Below are 22,176 nucleotides of genomic sequence, written 5' to 3'. Positions count from 1 at the left end.
AGATATAACCCTCAAGTTTAGGAGAGAAGATGGGGGCAGCTAGATGGCCACTGGGCCATTGGATAGAACACTGGTCTTTAAATCCCAAGGACCTGAGTTCAAATCCTGCCTCAGGCACTTAATATTTACTAGCTGTGTGATCCCAGGCAAGTCATCTAACCCCAATTGTCTTGTCAAAAATAAATAAAAGAAAGAAAAGAGAGATAAGTAGATCTGGGAATCATTAACATACAGATATTTGCCACCATGGGGGCTGATGGGATCAGCAAATGAAATAGTATATAGAGAGAAGATGGCCTGGGACAGAAGTTTGGGGAGAGGAGGGAGAGAGAGACAGTCACATTTAGGAATTGAGGAGGTACCAAGCAAAGGACACTGGGAAAGAACAGTGAGACAGGTAGGAGAACCAGGAGAGTAGTGTCCTAAAAATATGAGACTATTACTATTTGAACCTACAGGGAACAGAAAGCCATAGGTTTTTAGCTTCAAGTTGACTAGAAGCTCCAATTTCTTTGGAGGGGGGGGTTCTCTTCCAAACCCAGAGGGATGAAGGGCCACTAAATACCAACTTGACAAGAGGAGAGACAAGAACCTTGCTCTATGGCTCATTCAGATTGGGATAGGGACCTCACTGGAGGGAACACTTGGAATACATTCTTTTCTCATCTCTACTCACTTAAAATCTGATATTTTTCACATTCAGGTGACCCTTCAAGGAGGAATATAGTCCCCTCTCTCTTTCCTTTCCTAGTTATTAATATTCTCTCTTTGTCTGTTTCTGTCTCTCTGTCCCTCTTTCTCTGTGTGTTCCTTCCTCCCTCCCTCCTGTTCTTTCTCTTCCACACTCTTCTCTCTTTCTCTCCCTTCCTTTTCTCACTCCCTTTCTGTCCCTCCTTTCTCATTCTCTCCCACATTACTTCCCTCCTCTCTTACTCTTTCAGCTCTGGCTCTCTCTCTCTCTCTCTCTCTCTTTTACTTCCTTTCTCTTTCTCATTCTCTTTTCTCCTCATCCCTCCCTTTGCTTCCTCTATCCCCCTCTATCTTTGTGTGACTTTCTTTCTCTGCCTCTGAGTGCTTCTGTCTTTTATCTGTGACTCTCTCTCTAAATCTTTTCCTTTCTTCCTCTCTACCCTTCCCTTTCTCCCCCTTTTCCTCCTTTTCTCATTCTCTCTTTCTCTCCCATCCCTCAATCCCCTGGTCTCCTTCATTCTTTCACTTCTTTCTCTGTCTCTCCCCCTTCCTCCCTCCTTTCACTCCCTTCTTCTCTCCCCCTTTCCCTCTTTTCCTCCTTCCCTTCCTCCCTCTATCTTTCTTTCCCTCCCTCCCTCCTCCTCTCTCCTTCCACTTCTCTCTCTCTCTCTCTCTTTTTTTCTCTCTCTCTCTCTCTCTTTCCTTCTACCCCCCTTTGTCTTGTACTGGTACTATTTACACATTGCCATCTCCTTCCCTATTCCCAGCTAGCACATTCTCAGTATTGAATAAATGCTTGAGGGCTTAAACTGAAAGGTTAGATCAGAGCTGTTTAAACACTCGGTCAGTGACTGTGGGCTACCTTACAACACTCCTAAGAAAGAAACCATATTGACATGTAATTGGGAAATAAAACAAAAATATGATAGAACATAAATAGTTTTACTATGTGCTTTTCTAAGTCCATTGAGCCTTCAGAGATCCTTATGTATGATTTACAGGCTCCCATTTCTACTTGGGCTTAACACCACTACTTTCTCTTACACTCCTGAATCAGTGACAACATTAATTAGCAAAGGCATAGACACCTTTGTATGTAAGCATGCCCAATTGCCTTGGAGACCCCCCCAAAAGCTAGAGCTTCTGGGGCATCTGTTGTAGATCTTGTGATAGAAAACTCCTGGTAGGAAGCCGCCTCCCCCAGTGCAGAATGGCACTTGTTCTGCAATCCAGAGTCACCTGGGGTATTGAGAAATAAATTAATCTGCCCAGAGTCCCAGAGCCAACATGGGTCAGAGAGAGGGCTTGAATCCAAGTCTCATTGATTCCCTCTGCACACTTCTGCCATGGGGCTTCTGGGAGGTGCTTCAACTAAGATTCAAAGGCGGGTGCTTGGGGTCTCCATGACCACCAAACAGAATGTATGTAGCTGAAAGATGATTACACAGAGAGGAAAACCAAGATCTGGCTATAGTGATACAATAGAAAGAACACAGAAACAGGAGCTCTCCATGGAAAGATCATAAACATAGAGCTCACCAGGACCTTACAGGCCATGGACCCTCATCCTTTCCTTTTACACTGAAGCACAGAGATATTATAGAATCACAGATTGGGGCGTTAGTGGCCACAGCCTCACGTCCCTCATCTTACTAAGGTCCAGATGGGTCATGAGGATTTTGTCTAAGTCACTGAGTACATTAGAGGCAGAGATGGGATAATGGTAGCATAGGGGACTGAGTTCCAGGTCTATAAAGAGAAGAACTGAGTTTTGATCCAGCCTCAGATCCTTACTAACTGTGTGACCTTGGACAAATCACTCCAATCTGTTTGCCTCAGTTTCCTTCTGTAAAATGGGGATAATAATAGCAGCACCTTCCTCCCAAGATTATTATGAGAATCAAATGACATAGTAAAACATTGAACATAGTAAGTGCCATATTGAAATGTTAGTTATTGCTATCATCATGTTCTCAGAGTTTGTTGCAGTGACTCAAGCTTCTCTGATCAATCCCTTCTCAGTGGCCTTTGTTGGATCTTTGTCCAGATCACGCCTTCTAACCTGAAGTGTCCTTCAAAGGTCTTCTCTTTCTATATGACTTCACTTGGTGATCTCATTGTTTTTCATGGATTGAATTACTGTGTCTCTGTTCATGATTCTCAAATCTACTTATCCAGCCTGATCTTTACTGAATTCTAATCTTGCATCTCTACTCTTTCTTCAGATAATTTGTTTTTCCTTTTTCAAACTCTCTTGCCAAGTTCTCATTTCCTTTCCCCGATTTTCTTCTAACTCTCTTTTAAGATCTTTTTTGAATTCTTCCAAGACAGCCTTGTGAAATGGAGACCAACTCATATCTGGAGATGATTTGTATTATGGGCCAGAACTCTGAAACAAGGATTCTTACAAGTGCTAACTCAGTGGAATTGATAAGACAATGGTTATTTAATTTAGCATGGTGATTAATAGTTCACTAATTCAGTATGGTTGATTTAATCTTATAACATAATGTTTCCTAGCAATATAATGACTGGCTTATACTTAGTATACTGCATATAAGCTGGCATAAACTCAGCTAGAGAGATTCATTTCATCTCTCACTTTTGTGGTGGCTGGAGGCTGGAGCTGAGTGGAATGGAGGCTGTCTCGGACGGAGACAGACTTCAAGGCAGAAACTATCATGGTGGTCCTCCTGCCTCCCCCACGAAATCAAGACACATTCTGGAGGACCTCAAGAAAGCTAGCTCCGGGCCCCAGGCAAGGAGACAGACTGAAAGAGATCATAAAGACATTTGGACTTTATCACCTGGCTATTCTTATGGTGATTATTCAACTGAAATGAAGGCTGGTCCTAAGACCTCCAGAAAACCAACCAGAACACTACAGATTTACCTTTAGGATCCTTAGGGTTTGAAGTCTGTTCTTCTCTTCTCCAAAAAAGCTACCTATGGTCAGTGTTCTTTTTGCTTTTTTGCTCACTTTTTTTTTTAAAGGTTGAGGTCTGCTCTTAAGGCAAAGGAGTGACAGATGCTTTAGGTTGCCTGGGGGCGGTGCTGCTAATTGACTTCTGGTGCTGGGTAGGTGTAACCAGGTTCCACATTTTTGGGGGGAGTTCAGAGGCTCACCACCTGCGGCCTGCACCTATCTTGAATGTCTAATAGCCAATCCATCAGAACACCAGCCTGTAGGACAGAGTAGCCCAAGAGCCCCCTAGTAGACTCTCCAGTATGGGACATCACAAAATCCTGATTCCCTGCCCTGGGCTCCCTGCGACAGCCTCTCCCCCTGCCCGATTGAAACAGACCTTTTTTTTTTGAAACTCTTCCAAAGTATCTTCTTCTGGAAACTGGTTTCACCCCAATTGTTTGTGGGCTCTGTCACTCCAAAACCAGTTCAGAGACTTGATCTGGTGTTGATCTGAGGGAGACTGGGAGGAGCTCAGATAAAGATGGGTCTATTCGCCACCATTTTGGCTCTGCCTCCACCTCCAAGTCTTTTAGGCATCTCCAAATAGATGGTCAATAGACATTTTAAACTCCCTATGTCCAAAACAGAACTCATTATCTTTCTTCCTAAAGCTTCCCCTTCTCCTAACTTCTTCTTTACTATTGAGAGTACCTTCATTCTCCCACTCTCCTAGGTCTGTAGTGTCAGCCTTGATCTCTCTCACCTCTATACCCAAGCTGTTGCCAAGACCTGTTGATTTGACATTTGTAACAATTCCTGACTGCCTCCCCACCTCACCTTGGTGCATATTTCATCACCTCCTACTTAGATTGCTGTACTAGCTGTTGGTTCAGGTTTCTCCCCACTTCCATCCATCTTCCATTGTAGAGAGCTGAAACTCTTGAGTTCATGCACTGAGATCAGGACAACCAAGCACTTAAGGCTAATTACCGATTGCACAACACTCTATAAGCATATACTTGGAAAATGGCCTTTCCCACTATCCTGTGCTGGCTCGATAATTGGTGTATACAGAGAATTGTAGAAGGGACTAGGGGGTGGAGTAAGATTAGCCAGGGTCACTTTGGTGGTAGATGAGGAAGAAGGAGGTCATGGAGATTTTGCATCCATCCAATTCAATGCTACCTTTAAAGAGCAAGACTAAAGACCAAGGACTTTTGCTTATCCTGACTCCAGCTGATTTTAAGGTATCCAGGGTGCTAACATGGTCATCACACTCCATTCAGTCATAAATGGAATTTTCCTAAAAATTAAGTTTAATCACGTCACCCAAGCCCCTATTCTATAAACTGAAGTGGCTCCCTATTTACCTTCAAGACCAAATATAGAATCCTCTTGTTCAGTCTTCAAAACCTTTCAAAAATTGGTTCCTTTCTATACTTCCTAACTTCTTACATCTTCCTCCTAGACACTCCTCTTGTACTGTACATGTATAACCTATATCAGATTCCTTGCTGTTTTGGGGGAGAAGATAAGGAAGGGAGGGAGAAAAAAACTGGAACTCAAAATGAATGTCAATGGAAATTGAGTGGATTGCCATTAGATGGGAAATAGCTGAATAAGTTATATGAATGTAACAGAATATTACTATTTTATAAGTAATGCTGAACAGGCTGATTTCCAAAAAACCCAGAAAAAATTTACATGAACTGATACTGAGTGAAGTGAATGGATCCTAGAAAACATTGTATATAGGAAAAGCAAAATTATGTGATGATTAACTGTGATGGACTTAGCTCTTCTCAGCGACGTGGTGATCCAAGACAATTCTAATATACTTGGGATGGAAAATGCTATCCACATCCAGAGAGAATCTATGGAGACTGAATGTAGATCAAAGCATAGTATTCTTACTTTTTTGTTTGTTTTTCTTTCTTGTGTTTTCTTTTCTCTTTTGGTCTTATTTTCCTTGTACAATATGACAAATATATGTTTTAAAAGATTGCACATGGGGCAGCTAGGTGGTGCAGTGGATAGAGCACCAATTCCTGAAGTCAGGAGGACCTGAGTTCAAAAGTGACCTCAGATATATAATCCCCTGGACAAATAGCTTAATTCCAATTGCCTCAGCCAAAAAAAAAAAAAAAGAAAGCACGTTTAATCTATATCAGATTGCTTATTCTCTTGAGCAAGGGAGAAATAAGGGAAAGAGGAAGAAAAATTTGTAGTACAAAGTCTTACAAAAATGAATGTTGAAAACTATCTTTACATGTATTTGAAAAAAAATACTATTGAGAAAAAAGAAAGAAACATGGACACTACTCTGATTCAATAACACTAGCCTCCTAGCTGTTCCTAGAACACTCCATCTGCAGGCATTTCCCTTCTGTCCTCCATGCCTGGAACACTCTCCCTCCTCAGTTCTGTTTTGTGTTCTTTCTGGCTTCCTTAAAGTCTCAGCTAAAAAGCCTTTTCTATTCAGACAAAGTTCAAGTTAAAATAGATTCAATCAAAAATGAACAAAAAAATTAGGGAAACTACATTACTCAACCATATTACTCAATATTGTTTTAGATTATTTAAAATAACTAGACAGTCTAATATTGGAAGATTGTTGTGATGTGACATGATAAGTTGGTGGATTTAGGAAAGATATGGAAAGACTTGGATTTTTGAAGGAAGATGGTGCTTACTTTAGCAAAACAGAGGACAAACAAATATAGTATGGTCTTTCATAGCTGCATATGAATGGATGTGTATATATGTATGTGATTATAGATACCTATGTATATCATATATTGGATTTAATATATATTTTAACATATTTAACATGTATGGGGCTACCTGCCATCTAGGGAAGGGGATGGGGGGAAGGAGGGGAAAATTTGGAATAGAAGGTTTACAAGGGTCAATGTTAAAACATTACCCATGCATATGCTTTGTAAATAAAAAGCTATAATAATAAAAATAAAGATATCTATGTATATATGTATGTTGTATGTATGTATACATACATACACACATTGTGAGTATAAATATATCCATGCTTAAATATAGTCTTCTTAGGGAAGGGGATAGAGGATAAAGTAAAAAGTGCACAGCAGAGAAGAGAAGAAAACCTATAAGGAAGCAAAGGAAAGATATACAGTTCTGAACACAAGGTGTAGTATTTATTATATGGGCTATCTTGAAATAGAAATTGATGGCTTTGTATTCTAAATCTCTCAATTCTGTTGTCAACATGGTGATGTATTTTTTTCTTTTTCTTATTTATATTTAAGTTTTAAATAAATAAATAAAAATAAAAATAAGCCTTTCCCAGTCCTTCATCTTAGTGCCTTCCCTGAGGCACTAAGGCTCTCCAATTTATCTTGTCTGAATCTTATTTCTTCATAGTTGTTTGCATATCTTCTTCTGATTAGATTGGGAGCCTTTGAAGGCAGGATTTATTTTATTTTGCCTTTCTTTGTTTCCCGAGCACTAATCACAGAGCCTGGCATATAGTAGGTCCTTAATAAATATTGGTTCTCTAATTCTAATTTTGTCCTTTCTGAACCTCAGTTTCTCCACTAGCACTAGAAATTTTCAGGATCTTGGACAAATCATGCTGGATTACAAATCATGAACCTGGATTAAAATAAACACCGGGTTAATCTTGAAGAGGAAAGGGTGTTGCTACAGTGACAGAGAAAGCTGGTAGTACAGGGGATAGAGCCTGGAGTCAGGAAGACCTGAATTTAAATCCAGCTTCAGTCGTTTATTAGCTGTGTTACTCTCTGAGCAAATCTGATCTTCTTTGCTTACTTCAGTTTCCTCAGCTGTAAAATGGCAACAATAATAGCTTCTCCCTCCCAGGGTTGTTATGAGGATCAAATGAGATAATGTCTGTAAGGCACTTAGCAAAGTACCTGGCACATAGTAGGTGCTTAATTAATACTCCCTTAATTGTTTCCCTCCCTTTTAATTTACTCCTTTCTCTTTAGCCTTCCTTCATTTCTTCCCCCACCCTCCTTCCTTCTCCCTGCTCTTCCTTCATTTCCCCTCCCTTTCTTCCTCTTTTTTTAAATCTCCCTTCTTTCTTCATTTTCTCCCTCCCTCTTTCCTTCCTTCTCTGCCTTCCTCTTTCATTTCTTTCCTTCCTCCTCCCTCCCTTCATTTTGACCTTTTTCCTTTCTTCCTCTTTCCTCTCTCCCTCCTTTCCTTCCTCCTTCCTTCCTTTTCTTCCTTCCATTTTCCTTCTTTTCTTCCTTTTCTTCCTCCCTTCCTTCTTCTCTGCTTCCATGCTTCCCTCCCTCTTTCCCTTCTTTCCTTCCTTCCTTCTTTCCATTCTTCTTTTCTTCCATTTTCTTTCCTTCCATTTCTCCTTCCTTCCTTCCTTCCTTCCTCCCTTCCTTCTTTCTTTCTTTCCTTCTTTCTCTGTCTCTTGTCTTTCTGCTCTCGGTAAAGGCACATAATAAACACTTCACAAATGTTTGTTGGTTGATTGATGCTTGAACTGGAGTTGCAGTCAAAAGACTAGCCTTATTACTTACTACCTCTATGACTTCATCTCTGCAGGCCTCAGTTTTCCCTCCTGTAAAATGAGGATTCTGGAACATTCATCATCTTTTTGGTGTCCTGGATCTCTGTGCTAGTCTGGTGAAACCTATGGATTTCTTTTCAAATAATATTTTTAAATAATGGAGTTTTGCTTGGAGTTTAATAAAAATAAAACTAAAGATGCAACTTTTTTCTTTACACTCAAGTTCACAGACTCTCTGAAATCTACTTATAGACCCCAGGCTAAGAACTCCTGGAGTGAATGGTCTTCAAGAAATCTTCAAAGCCTAAATAATTCTGTAACCCTTCAACATCTTCCCCTAGACTCAGTTTCCTTCTCTGCAAAATGGGGATCCAAACCCTTGCATTCCTCCCCCCTCAAGCTTGTGCAGAAAAGAAAATTGTAGAAATAAGAGTTCTCTTTAAAGGGCTTCAAGTTTTGGATCTGTTTCTGGGGTTGGGTTTTGCCAGAGCAGGCTGGCAGATGGTCCCCAGGGCTGAGTTCGAGGCTCCTTGTACCCATGGGAATAGCATGGCAGAGATGAGAAGTCAGCCTACTCCAAACAGCCTATCAGGTGGAAGCCAGAGCTGTCGCTCTATCATCCTCATTGGCTCAGGCCCTGTTTATTTAAAACTCACCGTCAAAATTAACAGGGCGCACCCACGTGCTCCAGCAACAGCCTTTGGTACATGGTGTGGTTGAGACAAACAGATCTCTGTGTCCCTGGGACTTAGGGAGAGGGTAATTATAAGGTGTTGACGGTTAAGCTCTAAATGGCCTGGGATCCAATTCTCTCTGAAGAGGCTAAGCGCCCGTCCCCTGCCATTCCATTCCGAGGCAGGGCTAGAATCCCCCCATGTACCCCTACTACCAGCGCAGTACTGCTGCTGGCTTCTCTAGCTCGGCTGGTACAGCCTGGCCAAATCACCAAGTACCCAGAGAGGCAGCTTGATAAATAATGAAATCAGATGGAGGCATAGTGAACAGATAAAGAAACAAGGCACTGGCCAAAGGGTCAAAGGAACTGGATATAGAGAATATCTAAGAACTAGAGCTGAAAGGGGCTTTTGGAGCCGTCTAGTTAGTCTAGTCCCCTCATTTTAGAAAAGAAAGGACTGAGGGCCAATTGTCTGAAGTCCCAGAGGCATTATGTTCAATTCCAGGTCTCTGACTTCAAACTCTGGATATCTTTCACTGTCCTGAGAGCCCACTCTACCTGTGCGTGACTAGAGGCGTCCCTCTGTGAGCCTCATTTTCCTCATTAATGACAAGGGAGCTAAACAGACAGTGAGAGTCCCAGCATGAATCTTAGAGCATACAATATATAAGGAACTATATATGGGGATTAGGGCAAAGAAGGAAGAAATTTTGACTGGAGTAACTGAAATAACCAGCTCCAAGAAAAGATTATAAGTAACTTTGTAGGAAACAGTGTCAGTGGAGTGATAAGGCTAGAAGCCAAATTGCAGAAGGTCAGGAAGAGAATGAGAAGGAAGGGAGTGAGTATCAATGGAGTTTGGTTCTGAATGGGAAGAGAAATATAAGGATAGGGTCAAGTTTGGGGTTTGCTTTAAGGATAGGAGAAACTTGGGCATATGTTTAAGCAGCCCAGAAGAAATCTGAAAGGGAGGAAGTGGGGAGGAAGGGAAGAAAGAAAGAAGAGACAGGAGAAGGATACGCAGAAGCAGAGACGTTCAAACATAAAAGGAGAGAGAGAGAGAGAGAGAAACAGAGACAGTCAGAGAGACACACAGAGACAGACAGAGAGAGAGACAGAGAGGTGGGAGTAGGAGATGATTGAGAGGACAATCTGTTTGAGAAAACAGAAGGAAACATAAAAGAGGTAGGAAAGGGTAGACTTTGGTGAAGAGAAGATCTTTTTTTTTTTTAAATCAGAAACTTGAGTGAAGGAGATAGTAGTGAGAGGTGTCAAGGGATTCTAAGATGAAGAGACTAAAAGAAGAGGGAGCTTATAGTAAATGGCCTCCATTTTTCTCATCATATTAAGGGGTGAGGTCCTCAACTGGAGGTGTAGGAGGTTTGAGGAGAGAAGAGAAAGTCTAAAATCACCCTTTATGGGGATAGAACATGAGAAAGGGGTCAAGAATTGTCTTGCCGCAGTGAGAGCCCAGTTGAGTTTGGATAACATACTTGACCCTACTATCCTTATATTTCTCTTCCCATTCAGAACCAAACTCCATTGATAGTCACTCCCTTCCTTCTCATTCTCTTCCTGACTTTCTGCAATTTGGCTTCTGGCCTTATCACTCCACTGACACTGTTTCCTACAAAGTTACTTATCTTTTTTAAAAATTTAATTTTATTGCATTTTCTTCTTAATTATATATATTTTTAATTTTCAACACTTTTATAAGATTTTTGATTTCCATTTTTCTCCCTTCCTCCCCCCCCTCCCAGGATGATAGGCACCTGATATGGTTTATATATGTTCAGTCATTTAATAAAGACTTAATTACCAAATCTTTTGGTCTTTTCTCAATCTTCCCAAGTTTTGACCTCCCTGAGATATATCACACTATTGATTATCCTCTCTTCCTGATAGTCTCTTCCTTCTGAATTTCAATGAAACTACTTGGCTTCTCCATCTCCTTGGCTGATTCATTAGCCATAGAATAAGGCTACCTACGGCACCATGGCCTGTGCTCTTGTATGTTCAATCTCACTCAGTGATGTCATCAACTCTCATGGACCTAATTATCATCTATGTAGATGACTCTCAGATCTCCGTTTCTCCCCTGAACTTCAGTCTCATATCGCTAATTGCCCATTGGACATTTCAAGCCAGATGTCACAGAGGCATGTCACACTCAATGAGTCTCAAATAGAATTAATTATCCTTCCCCTTGAACCCCTCCTTTTCTAAATTTCTCTGTTACTATCAAGGGTAGCCCCATGCTCCTGGTCTCTCAGGCTCCGTTTGATGTCCCCCTTAGTCTCTCTCTCAATCAGCTGCCAAATCTTGCTGTTTGTCCCTCTCTGGAACCTTTCATACATTTCTACTTCCCTTTCCTCACCCAGCTAACATTTTAGTCCTCGGCCCTTATCATTATCATTCACTTAGATGATTAAAGCAAGTTTCCTAATTCATTTCCGTTTCAAATCTCTATCTACCCCAATTCTAGGGCAGCTAGGTGGCGCCATAGTGCACAATATGATGTGCCTAGAATCGGGAAAACTCCTTTCTGAGTTCAAACCTGGCCTCAGACACTTACTAGCTGTGTGACGCTCAGCAAGTCATTTTTACTATGTTTGCCTCAGTTTCCTCATCTGTAAAAGAGCTGGAGAAGGAAAGGACAAACCACTGCAGTACCTCTGCCAAGGAAAGCCCAAATGGGGTCACAAAGACTTACACATGGCAGAATAACAATTCTAAATCCATCCTTCAGTCAGTTATCAAAGTGATTTTCTTAAATCAAAGGTCTAATCATGTTGGTCTTCTCCTCAGTTTGACCTTTAAATCTCTTCCAACTTTTCTAACCCTTTTATATGTTAGTTGTGTTTTATTGTCTATCCTTTCCCAGTATGATAGATATTATTGGATATTATTCCCTTCTGCTCCTGTGTGGTCCAGTGGCTTTCTTGCTGTATGTCCCAGATGCCACTCCTTTCTCCCAACTTTATGCCTTTGTACAGTCTGTTCCCCATAGCTAGAGTTCATTTCTTGCTCATTTTTGCCCTACATAATCCTTCTCTTCCTTTAAGCCTCAGTTTGAATACCATATCCTACCCCCACCATCATCACACATTACACAGCACTCTAAAGTTGATCAAACCTTTTATATATATTATCTCATCAATCTCTTGTGAGGTAGAGGGTTATCGCTGTTCTCATTTTACAAATGAGGAAACTGAGGTTGAGGGAAATTAAGTGACTTTCCCAGAGTCATACAGCTAGTAAATGTTTGAGGTCACATTTAAACTCAGGTATAGACTGAATCCAAGTCCAGCATTCTATCCACTGTGCACTGCTAACTACCCAACAGTCCTTCCTCCCCAAACTACCTAGTATTTATTTAATGTGCATTCATAAATTTATATTTTATTTTCCCTCAACCAGAATATAAACTCTTTGAGGTCAAGGACTATTTGTTTTTTGCCTCTGTAGTCCTAGTACCTGTCAAATAGCAGAGTGTTAATGAATTTGATTGAGTTCAATTAAAAATTAAATTGGTCTAATCATTTAAATCTACTTAAATAAATCTGATTAATTTGGGTTAATAAATCTGATAAAGTCGACTGACTGATAGAATGAATAGGCTGGACTTAACTCATGCTTGTCAGTGGACAAGAATGACACAATATCTATATTTTACAGCATTTGGCTACCGGGCAGGAGGAACACCAGCTAAAGAAAGGCCTGTGCCCTCTATCCAGAAGGGATAAGGGGAAGTGGACACCTAGTAGCTACCTTGGGGAATATGCTCACTTTCCTAATAATCAGCTAACTGGAGAAGAGCAATATAATCACCACTTATCCAACTAATTAATTCCCTTGATGCCTCCCAACACCAGCTGCTATGATATGCCCATAATGTGGATTGGGAAAGTGAGGTAGTAAGCGATAACTGAAGAAGACTGTGTGGGCAATCGGAAAAGGAAGGTGGCTTTGGGTCACTTTATGCCCATGGGCCTCAGTTCCCTTCTCTGTAAAGATAAGGGGGCAGGGTTGATCTGTATGGCTCCCAATGTGAATTCTAGTTCTGAGAGGCTGTGGACAAGGTTGGGTATGATGAAAAGTCTTACAGAAAGACTTAGGGTTCCAGAAAGGATCTTAGAGGCCAGGCTTCTGGCCCTTAATGTGGAGCATCAAACCTTCGCTCTCAGAAGGGAAGGTGTATTGGTCCAGCCAGTTCCCAAAATGCCAGGACAAACCCATCAATAACCAGTATTTAACAAGTATCTATTTCAGAGTATCTATAGCTTACAATCTTAGAGAGGTCATGAGGAACATGGAAAGATTAGAGGGAGGGAAATGTCCCAAAGTCACTCAACCAGGACTAGCGTAAGTTATTTCTCTGTTTCTGTATATGTGTGTGTGTGTGTGTGTGTGTGTGTGTGTGTGTGTATGTATGTATATGATAAAATGTAAGCCTCCTGAGGACAAGGCTATTTTATTTTTATATTTGTGCTTACCAAAGTGCTTGGTATACAGTAGATACTTATGAAATGCTTATTAATTGGCATATCAGCACATTTAAGCCTTAATTTTTTATGTCTTTTTTTATTTTTATTTTTTATGCCTTTTCCATATTAGCTGAAGAACCTCATCACTCCCCTGTGACCCAGGTGCTATTATTAGCTCATTTTATAGTTGAGGAAATTAAAGTCCAAAGAGATAAAATGATTTAATATGTTTTTTGTAGTTAGTAACATCAGAGGCAGTGGAGTAGACAGAGCTTTGGACTTGGAGTCCAGAAGAGCTAAGATTGAATCCTGAATTGGTTACTTGCTAATTTTGTGACCTTAGCTGACTACTTTGACCTCAGTTCCATCATCTGTAAAATGGGAATAATAATGTGTATCTCTCCTTTGCATGGTGACTCCCCCATTAGATTATAAACTCTTTGAGGGCAGGGTCTATTTTTGCCTTTCTTTATAGCCCCAAGTGCTTAGCACAGTGCCTGGACCATTGTAGGCTCTTAATAAGTACTTCCTGACTTGACTTGTGAGAATCAAATGACACAATAGATGCAAAGTTTTTTGAAAAATGTAAACATATATAAACATTAATATATGATTTAAGTTTACATATATTATATATAAATATATGGCTGTATTTATATATTATATATTATAAGGATATATATAACATAATATAAGCTTAATATATAAACAATTATCATATATTGCATTTGTTATTCTAATATTGTTATATTTGTTATAAAATCGTTATTGCTACAGTATTATTATATTTATATTTGCAACATTTTTATATACAAAATTTGTAAACAATTATACATAATATTGTTTATATATTATTGTTACAAGTTACAATGTTTGGGATTTGAACTTGTGATGTCCTGACTCCAGGGTTGGACCCTGCTTGGTCTAACTTATTTTATAGTGAAAAGTATAATAGAAAGTGAACACAAGAGAGGAGAAGGGGTTGACCCCACAGACCAGGATCTCAGTCATAGGATGATAACAGGCACAGGATAATATATCCTGTCATATATCAGTCATAGGATAATAACTGGTTTGAGGGCTCAGAGGCCATCCTTTCATTTTGTACCTAAGGAAACAGTCTCAGAGAGGAAGTAAAAACTTTAGAAGGAGGGACTTGAACTCAAGTCCCAAGGAAGAACTTGAACTCAGACCTTGTCTGACTTCAAATCTAGTCATTATACTTAGCCAGAATCATAGAGCTCTACAAGGAAGACAAGTAATATCTAGCAAGGACTTCTCTAGAAGTCATTGACTCTAGTGGTGGATTGTGGGAAGGATAAGTGGAGGGCTTTGGTTCAGCAGTTCATGGGAAGAAAATGAGCATCTGAGACCCTTCCAGTGTGGATCATCTTTCAACCTGAAAGCCCTCCTCCCTGGCCCAACAAAGCAGGGGCTCAGGAGAGGGGGGAAGAGTTTAAATAGCAGCTGTCTTCCTAATTTCCCCAGAAGGAGTCCTGGCTGCCACTCCTCCATGCTGAATTCTGGCCATTAAAAACAAACAATATCATTTAGTTCAATATAAAATGAATTACGGTAAATTAAACCGTGGGAGCCATGTGGTGGGGAGAGCCCTCCATTGTCAGCCGTGTAGCGAAGGCAGTTTTTCATTTTCACTGGGGGAGGAACAACAGCTTGGGGGGTGTGGAGTCCTGGGAAAATAAATAAGGAGAGAGCCGAAGGAGGAGAGGCTGGGATCCTGAAAGTCCCGGGTGCCTTCCCTGTCCCCGTCGGTGTCCCTGTGGCCCCCGCCTCCTGTGTTCCCCTCGGCCTCATCTTATGGGCTCCAATGGGCTCCTGGGGAACAGACTGCAGAAAAAAACAAAACAAAGGAAAAAAATAGAGATGGCTGAGCTCTGGGGACAGAGATGGCTCGGCCCTCGAGAGGCGGGGGACAAGGGACGCTAGGGAAAGGGAATATAGGAACCGAGGAATCTGAAAACTCCAAGGGACCATGGGGCCAAGGGAATTCTCTCAACAGCTCCAAGAGGGAGTGTGAGTGGCCACGGGCCTTTGTATGACTGAAGAGATCATGGGTTAATGAGGTCAGAGAGCCTCTGCATGACAGAGTGGTAGGGCAAAAGGGGGGATGTCAGAATTGGGATGGGCCTTAGAATAGGGAATGTCAGGGGAATGAGAGGCCTTAGAACAGGGAATGTCAGAGCTGGGATGGGAGAGGCTTAGCGAATGTTAGAGATAAAGATTCAACTAATCTAATATTCTCATTTTACAAATGGAAACTAAGATAACTTTTTTGTAGCTGAGAATAAATTAATCTGTTTTAGAGAAATGGTCATCACAGCCCTCACAGCCCCAGATCACACAATTAGTAAAAGCTTGAGGCTGTGTTTGAACTCAAGTCCTCTTGGTTTAAAGCCCAGTGCTTTATTCACTGTGCTACCCAACTGCCTCCAAGTGCTTTAAAGCGCCAGGTATTGTGCTAAGTTCTGGGGATACAAAGAAATGCAAAGACAGACCCCATTTTATGGGGAATATATGTTGTTCAGCCAATTCAGTCACATCGGACTCTTTGTGATCCCATTTAGGGTTTTCTTTGCAGAATAATTTGCCATTTTCTTTTCCAAGTCATTTTACAGATAAGGAAACGGAGGCAAACATAATGAAATGACTTGCCCAGGATCACATGGGTGCTAAATGTTGGAGGTCAGACCTGGTGCTCTATTCACTGTACCACCCGGCTGCCCCAATAAATCACTTAGACTTCATGTATTCATGTAGAAGCATTAAAGAGACATGTACCAGTTGCTAATCACTGCTCTGGGCCTTGGGAATCAAAAGATAAAAATGTAATAGATCCTGCCCTCAAGCAGCTTACATTTGATCTAAACGGTATAGCATTTAAGAGTAGGAAAGAACCTTACAGATCATGGAGTGTCAGAGAAACACAAATTCAAGGTGCCCTCAAACTCTCCAATAAGATTCATACCTGAACAAAAACCCCAACTAGAATATTCCCTAAGTGGTCATTTACCTTCTGCCTCAAGAGCTCCAGGGAGCAAGGAAACCCACTGGCTCCCAAGATGGCCGTTCCCGGGAGTGGCAGCTCCCATTATTGGGAAGTTTGGCCCAACATTAAGTCTAACTTTCCCTCTTTATAACTTTCACCTTTTGTTTTTGGTTTTGCTCTTTGGAGCTACACTGAAAAAATCTAATCAGTCCTCCACAGGACAACTCTACAAATGTTTGAAAACAACTATTGTGCTCCATAAAACCTTCTTTCACTCAGGCTAAACACTTCCTACTTTTTTTTTTTGAATTTGCATTCTCAGCTCTGAGCACAGAGCTAGGCACACAGTCAGTGCTCAATAAATGCTTGTCACCTTACAATATGTAGCGCCATTTTGAGGTACTTTACTATTCTGGTAGCACTTTTTTTTTATATAGCTTTTTATTTACAAGATATATGCATGGGTAATTTTTCATCATTGACCCTTGCGAAAGCTTCTGTTTTAACTTTTTCCCTCCTTCCACCCCCTCCCCTAGATGGCAGGTAGTCCCATTCATGTTAAAAATGTTAAATTCAATATATGTATATGTATATATTTATGCAGTTATCTTGTTGCACAAGAAAAATCGGATTTAGAAAGAAGGTAAAAATAACCTGAGAAGGAAAACAAAAATGCAAACAGACAATAACAGAAAGAATGGAAATGCTATGTTGTGGCCCACCTGGTAGCACTTTTTAAGGCAATTTCTAGCTTGTGATCAATGGTCTTCTCAAAAGGTAGTAGCTAGGAATGAATATAATGTTCTAGGAATAGCTGACCAGAGCGGACGATGGTGGGGTGAGGGGCTGGGCTTCTCTCTTCTGTCTCTGCACAGTGTCCCAGAATTGGAGATTTGGAAGGGGGAACTTTCACTGACTGCCTTGGTTTAATAATATATGAGAACCACCCCCTACACAAACACACACACACACACATACACACACACACACACACACACACACACACACACACACACACACACACTACAACACACTTAAGTAATCATCCCTAAAGATTTTCAATGGATGGTTGCCCATTTCACTCTGGGATAGGTTGAGTGGATACAGCACTGGATTCAAATCTACCTCAGGCACTTACCAGCTGTGTGACCCTGGGCAAGTGACTTAACCTGTGTTTTGTCAATCCTTGTATTGGAGAAGGAAATGGCAAACCACTCGAATATCTTGGCCAAAAAAAAAAAAATCCCAAGTATAGACATTATGTCATTTCCTTCTCCTGCTTATTTTACAGATGAGGAAACTGAGGCAAGTAGGGTGAAGGGACTTGCCCAGGGTCACTCAGCTAGTAAGTATCTAAAGTTGGATTTAAACTCAGGAAGAGGGGTCTTCCAGATTCCAGATGTAGAATTTTATCTACTGTGGTCCTTAGCTGCCCCTTCTAAACTAAAATGCCTGAACACACCACTTTAGATGTGTTCTGATCAGGACATCATCTGACAGTCCAACATAAATGCTAATTAAGTCTGTCTGTCTAGCTGATATAAATTAATAATCAATATGGGACATAACCAGTGGGGGCTGGTGATCGTTAGTACTAGAAATCCCCCTTCCATCAATTTAAGAGTTACCCCTTGAGTCCTGGAGGGAGATTGGCCCAGTCACCCACTGGGGATCCAATCAGCCAAAGTGAGTGGGGGTTGGGAGTTAGCCCGGAGCTTGTGACACAAGCTGGCTCAATGGAATCATACCTAGAAAAGAATTTCTAGGTTTTTGTTAACAATCTATTTAATAATGTGTTTGAGAATTTCCCCAAAAAATTTAAGTCAAAGATACTCACAATAATGTAGAAAAACAGTTCTCCCCCTCCCCTTTTATTTAAAGGAGTCATGGGGAATGGGGTAAGGGAAAGGGAAACTTGGAACATTTGCAAGGGTGAATGTTGAAAACTATCTTTGAAAAAAAAATAAATAAAAGAAAAAAAGAAAAGAAAAAAGAAAACTATCTTTACATGTATTTTGAAAATAAAAAGCAAGCATGAAAAAAAAAAAGAAAAGAAAATGAGATGTGGCCCTCTTCTGATCTTCAATGAGCATCTCTTGCATCCTTTATGGTCTTTTAACTATCACTGAGAGCAGTGATCGCACCAGCAATTAGCAAGCACATTGGCTAGTTCTTTCAGTCCTGGAGATTTGGTTTATCTGGGTTAGACGGTTCACTTTACAGATGAGGAAACTGAGATCTAGAGAGGGGAGCTGAGAAGAATCTTAGAACACAGAAATCTGGAACCCAAAGGAACCCTAGAACACAGAATGCCCATGGTTGGAGGATCTTTAAAAAGTATCTAACCTAATCCAGTGGGTTTGCAAATGAGCAAAGGTCAGAGAACGAAAATAATTTGTACAAGTTCATTCAGCAATTCAAGTGACTAAACCAGGACTGGTTGATGCTTTCTTCTTGATGATGAAGAAGAATGACCAGCTTTAGACTCCCATCACTTCTTGGCTAGCTACCGATAGTGCTAAAGGGCTCTTGTCCATTCTCAGCTGCAGATACAGTAGGGTGGCTTGGGGGTCAGTAATCTCACAGAGGAGCTTGGGAAGTAGAGGAAGATGACATTGGGGAAGAGACATGAATAGAATCGAGAAAATGAAGAGATTCCCCAGAGTCCCCAGACAAGGTGGCTGACCTAGTCTCTCCCGTCAAGGGACCGTGGGGCTGTCAACCAAACCCAAATATCAAAAGCACTTTAAATTAAAAAAATAATAATAAATTTCCTGAACTCTCAGCAGATAGAGAAAGGTACCAGGGATGAAGCATCTGCTCTGTGAGCCATTACGGGCCCTTGACAGATGTGGTTCTATACCAACCTCCCACTGAAGCGGCAAATAAAGATTTAGCCCCTTTCTTCTCCCCAGACAAGGATTAATGAGCATGGGGATAGCACTCAGACAAGCAAGGAAAGGCTGTGAACTTTTTCCAGGGCCGCAATTTATCTTGGAAAGACTATTCACATCACTTTTACAGGCTGGATCCTACTATGACCTAGCACATTAATCTCTCAGAATAAAATAATAATAATAATAAAGAGGAGTTGGACAGTTGCCAGGGTTACATTAATAACTGTCGTGAACACCTCCGCTGGCCGCAAGGGAACGGAGAACTCCATCCCCCCTCCCTCATTCCATCATCAAATCCAGCCTCGGCCAATCATCAGCTATGTCCTGTTGGAAGAGGAAGTGATCTAGCTCTTGTTAAGACTTGACTCATTTGCCATTTCCTCAGAAAGGATCCATCCAGACTACCCAACCCAACCTTCTTGTTATGTTTTATTTAAAAACTTTTATTCATTTAAATGAATAGTCCCTCTCTTAAAAAAAAAAAAAAAACAACCCACCTCTTTTGCATCAAAGTAGAATTAGACTAGACAAATATAATGGCTACATCTGATAGTGTATGTCTCATGTCATACCTGTAGCCCACCAGCTTTCTCTGGAATCCCCCCATTTTACAGATAAAGAAAACTGAAATCTAGTAAGGAAAAAGGATGTATTGATAATCACAGGAAGAGAGGAAGAAAACAGAATGTTGGATTTGAAGTCAGCCAATTTGAGTTCAGATCTGGTCTCAGTGATTGGCTACCTCTGATCTGGGACAGTTATATCTCTTAGAATCGCTTTCCTCATATGTAATCTAAGGGTGATGGATCTGATAAAAAGTCCTTTCACTAAGTCCATGAGTCAATTCAAAAGCACCAATTCATGATAATTCATCAAGGGTCCATTATGTACAAGACACCAATATGGACACTGAATATCCAGAAATGAAACAGGACACAGGAGAGACATGTGTGGTGAAGGAAGAAGTTATGATCCCATTGGAGACCTCACTTCATCTACCTGGCCTCGATTTTTTTCATCTATAAAATGAGCTAGAGAGGAAATGGCAAACTTTTATCTTTGCCAAGAAAACCCTAAGTAGGATCATGAAGAAATCATTTTATCCTGTTTGCCCCACTTTCCTCAACTGTAAAGTGTGCTGGAGATGGCAAAATGGCAAAACACTCCAGTATCTCTGCTAAGAAAACCCCAAATGGAGTCATGAAGAAATCATTTAACCCTATTTGTCTCAGTTGCCTCCTCTGTAAAATGAATCGGAGGAGGAAATGGAGGGCCCCTCTAGTATCTGCCAAGAAAACACCAAATGGAGTCATGAAAAAGCCACTTAACTCTTTGCCTCAGTTTCTTTATCTGTAAAATGAGCTATAGAAGGAAATGGCAAACCATTCCAGTATCTCTAAGAAAACCCCAAATGGGTCACAGAGAATCAGATATGACTTTTAAAAAAGAACAACACTAAGAGGACTAGACTAGAAGGCTTCTGGGATAGCTCTGCATTCTAGAACTAGGCTTCTCTGAACAGACAGAGACAAGGAGTGAACTGCCTGCCAGCATGGGCCCAAAGATTCACAGAGGTTGGATGAGGGCAGGATGAGAAAGGGGAGCAGCGAGTCAGCTGCTACAGCAGGCTGCCTCCTCCCACGGTGGAGGGGGTTTCACACCCCAGAGCAGCCAGTGCAAAGGCATTTTCGAAAAGTGAGGAAAGTGATAAGGAAATCTTATGTTTCCTGAGAACGATGTCTCTTCCCTGGCCACATGGCCCTGTTTCCACAGACGAGCGTGGCAGACGTCTGAACGCCCACCTCCTGAAGTTGGGGCTTGGCTGGACTCCCCAGCACCCAGGGGCCCGGAGCTGTTGTTCGGCTCCTACCCTTCTTTCCCATCTGTTCTGAGCCTTGACTAAATGGGGTCAGGAAGTTCTTGGGCTGAACTCTGGTTCCAGCCATAATTAACAATCACCAATTAATCAATGATTATTTATGAAGCTCCCGCTATTGATTTGGTCCATAATGGGTCATTGGCAGCCGTCACCTAGGAAACCTGTCATTCTCATCTCATCTTTAAGCCAACGCCTAGAGCATTCAATGCTAGAGCAAAACATATCGATGTCTCTCTCTCCAGGGCGAGCCTACCCACATCCTCTAGTTTCAAAGTACTGACAAGATCTCCACAGAATAATGAAAGTTCAGGTAAAGGGATGCGCAAGGCTGAACAATTGTCTTGGAGAGAGCTGGATGAGGTCTGTGATGTGTCTTCTTCCTTCCTTCCTTCCTTCCTTCCTTCCTTCCTTCCTTCCTTCCTTCCTTCCTTCCTTGTTTCCTTCCAATGTATCAGGCACTGTGCTTCCCAAGGTTCCCCCAGGGCATAGGGAGATGGGACTGGTTGAAAGAAGACAGGATGTTCCAAGAGCCCCCAGGCAGCTGGGACCCAGATACCCAGCAGGCACCAGTCCATCTTGACCTGAACAGCTGGTGGCCACAGCAGCTACAAGCTGCTGCTCGTCATGGAAGACGGCTCCCAGGAAACCACCAGGGTGATCCTGGACTAGCAGGAGCTGCTGTGTCCCTAGGCTGGAGTCACACCTTACCAGCTGTTCTTAGGGCAGCCTGGACCCCAGATGCCAGGCTCCAGACCATGAAGCCAAGGGAAGAAGGTTTTTTAGGGGAGAAACTCCGGTGGTTATATAAGCTCAGAAGTAATTACAACTATTGTTTTTATTATTAAATGAAAAGCAGAGGAGAGAGAGCCAGCCTCAAAGTGAGGAAGACCTGACTTCACATGCTGCCTCTGAACCATCCTTAGTATGGGAACCTAACCTTTCAGACTTGAAATTGCAGAAAATACTCCAACCCTCATTGAAAGAATGGTCTCTTCACCTAGGTGTTCGCTGTTCCAAAGAAATCACAGGTCTATCCCTTATCCCTGTCCTTTGCATCATCATCATCATCTTCTTTTTCTTCTTCTTCTTCTCCCCCTCCTCTTTCTCTTC

General features: G+C 41.4%; 1 protein-coding gene across 4 annotated transcripts in view; it reads right to left on the bottom strand.

Annotated features, from left to right (window-relative positions):
- RNFT2 (ring finger protein, transmembrane 2) overlaps window positions 1-22,176 on the bottom strand; it is a 79,808-nt gene that overhangs the window by 24,847 nt on the left and 32,785 nt on the right. Inside the window, exon 9 of one of the 4 annotated variants that reach the window (XM_051972869.1) lies at window positions 14,165-15,131. The exons of the other annotated variants lie outside the window; for them this stretch is intronic. Within the exon in view, the coding sequence (XP_051828829.1) occupies window positions 14,814-15,131 (318 nt within the window). The 3' untranslated portion in view covers window positions 14,165-14,813. Of the gene's footprint in view, window positions 1-14,164; window positions 15,132-22,176 lie in introns of those variants that run through there. 4 annotated transcript variants of the gene reach the window in all.

This window comes from Antechinus flavipes, chromosome 1 (assembly GCF_016432865.1).
Source record: "Antechinus flavipes isolate AdamAnt ecotype Samford, QLD, Australia chromosome 1, AdamAnt_v2, whole genome shotgun sequence".
In the NCBI taxonomy this organism is placed as follows: Eukaryota; Metazoa; Chordata; class Mammalia; order Dasyuromorphia; family Dasyuridae; genus Antechinus; species Antechinus flavipes.
The sequence above is the reverse complement of the archived record's forward strand: the minus strand, read 5'-3'. Positions and strand labels throughout refer to the sequence as shown.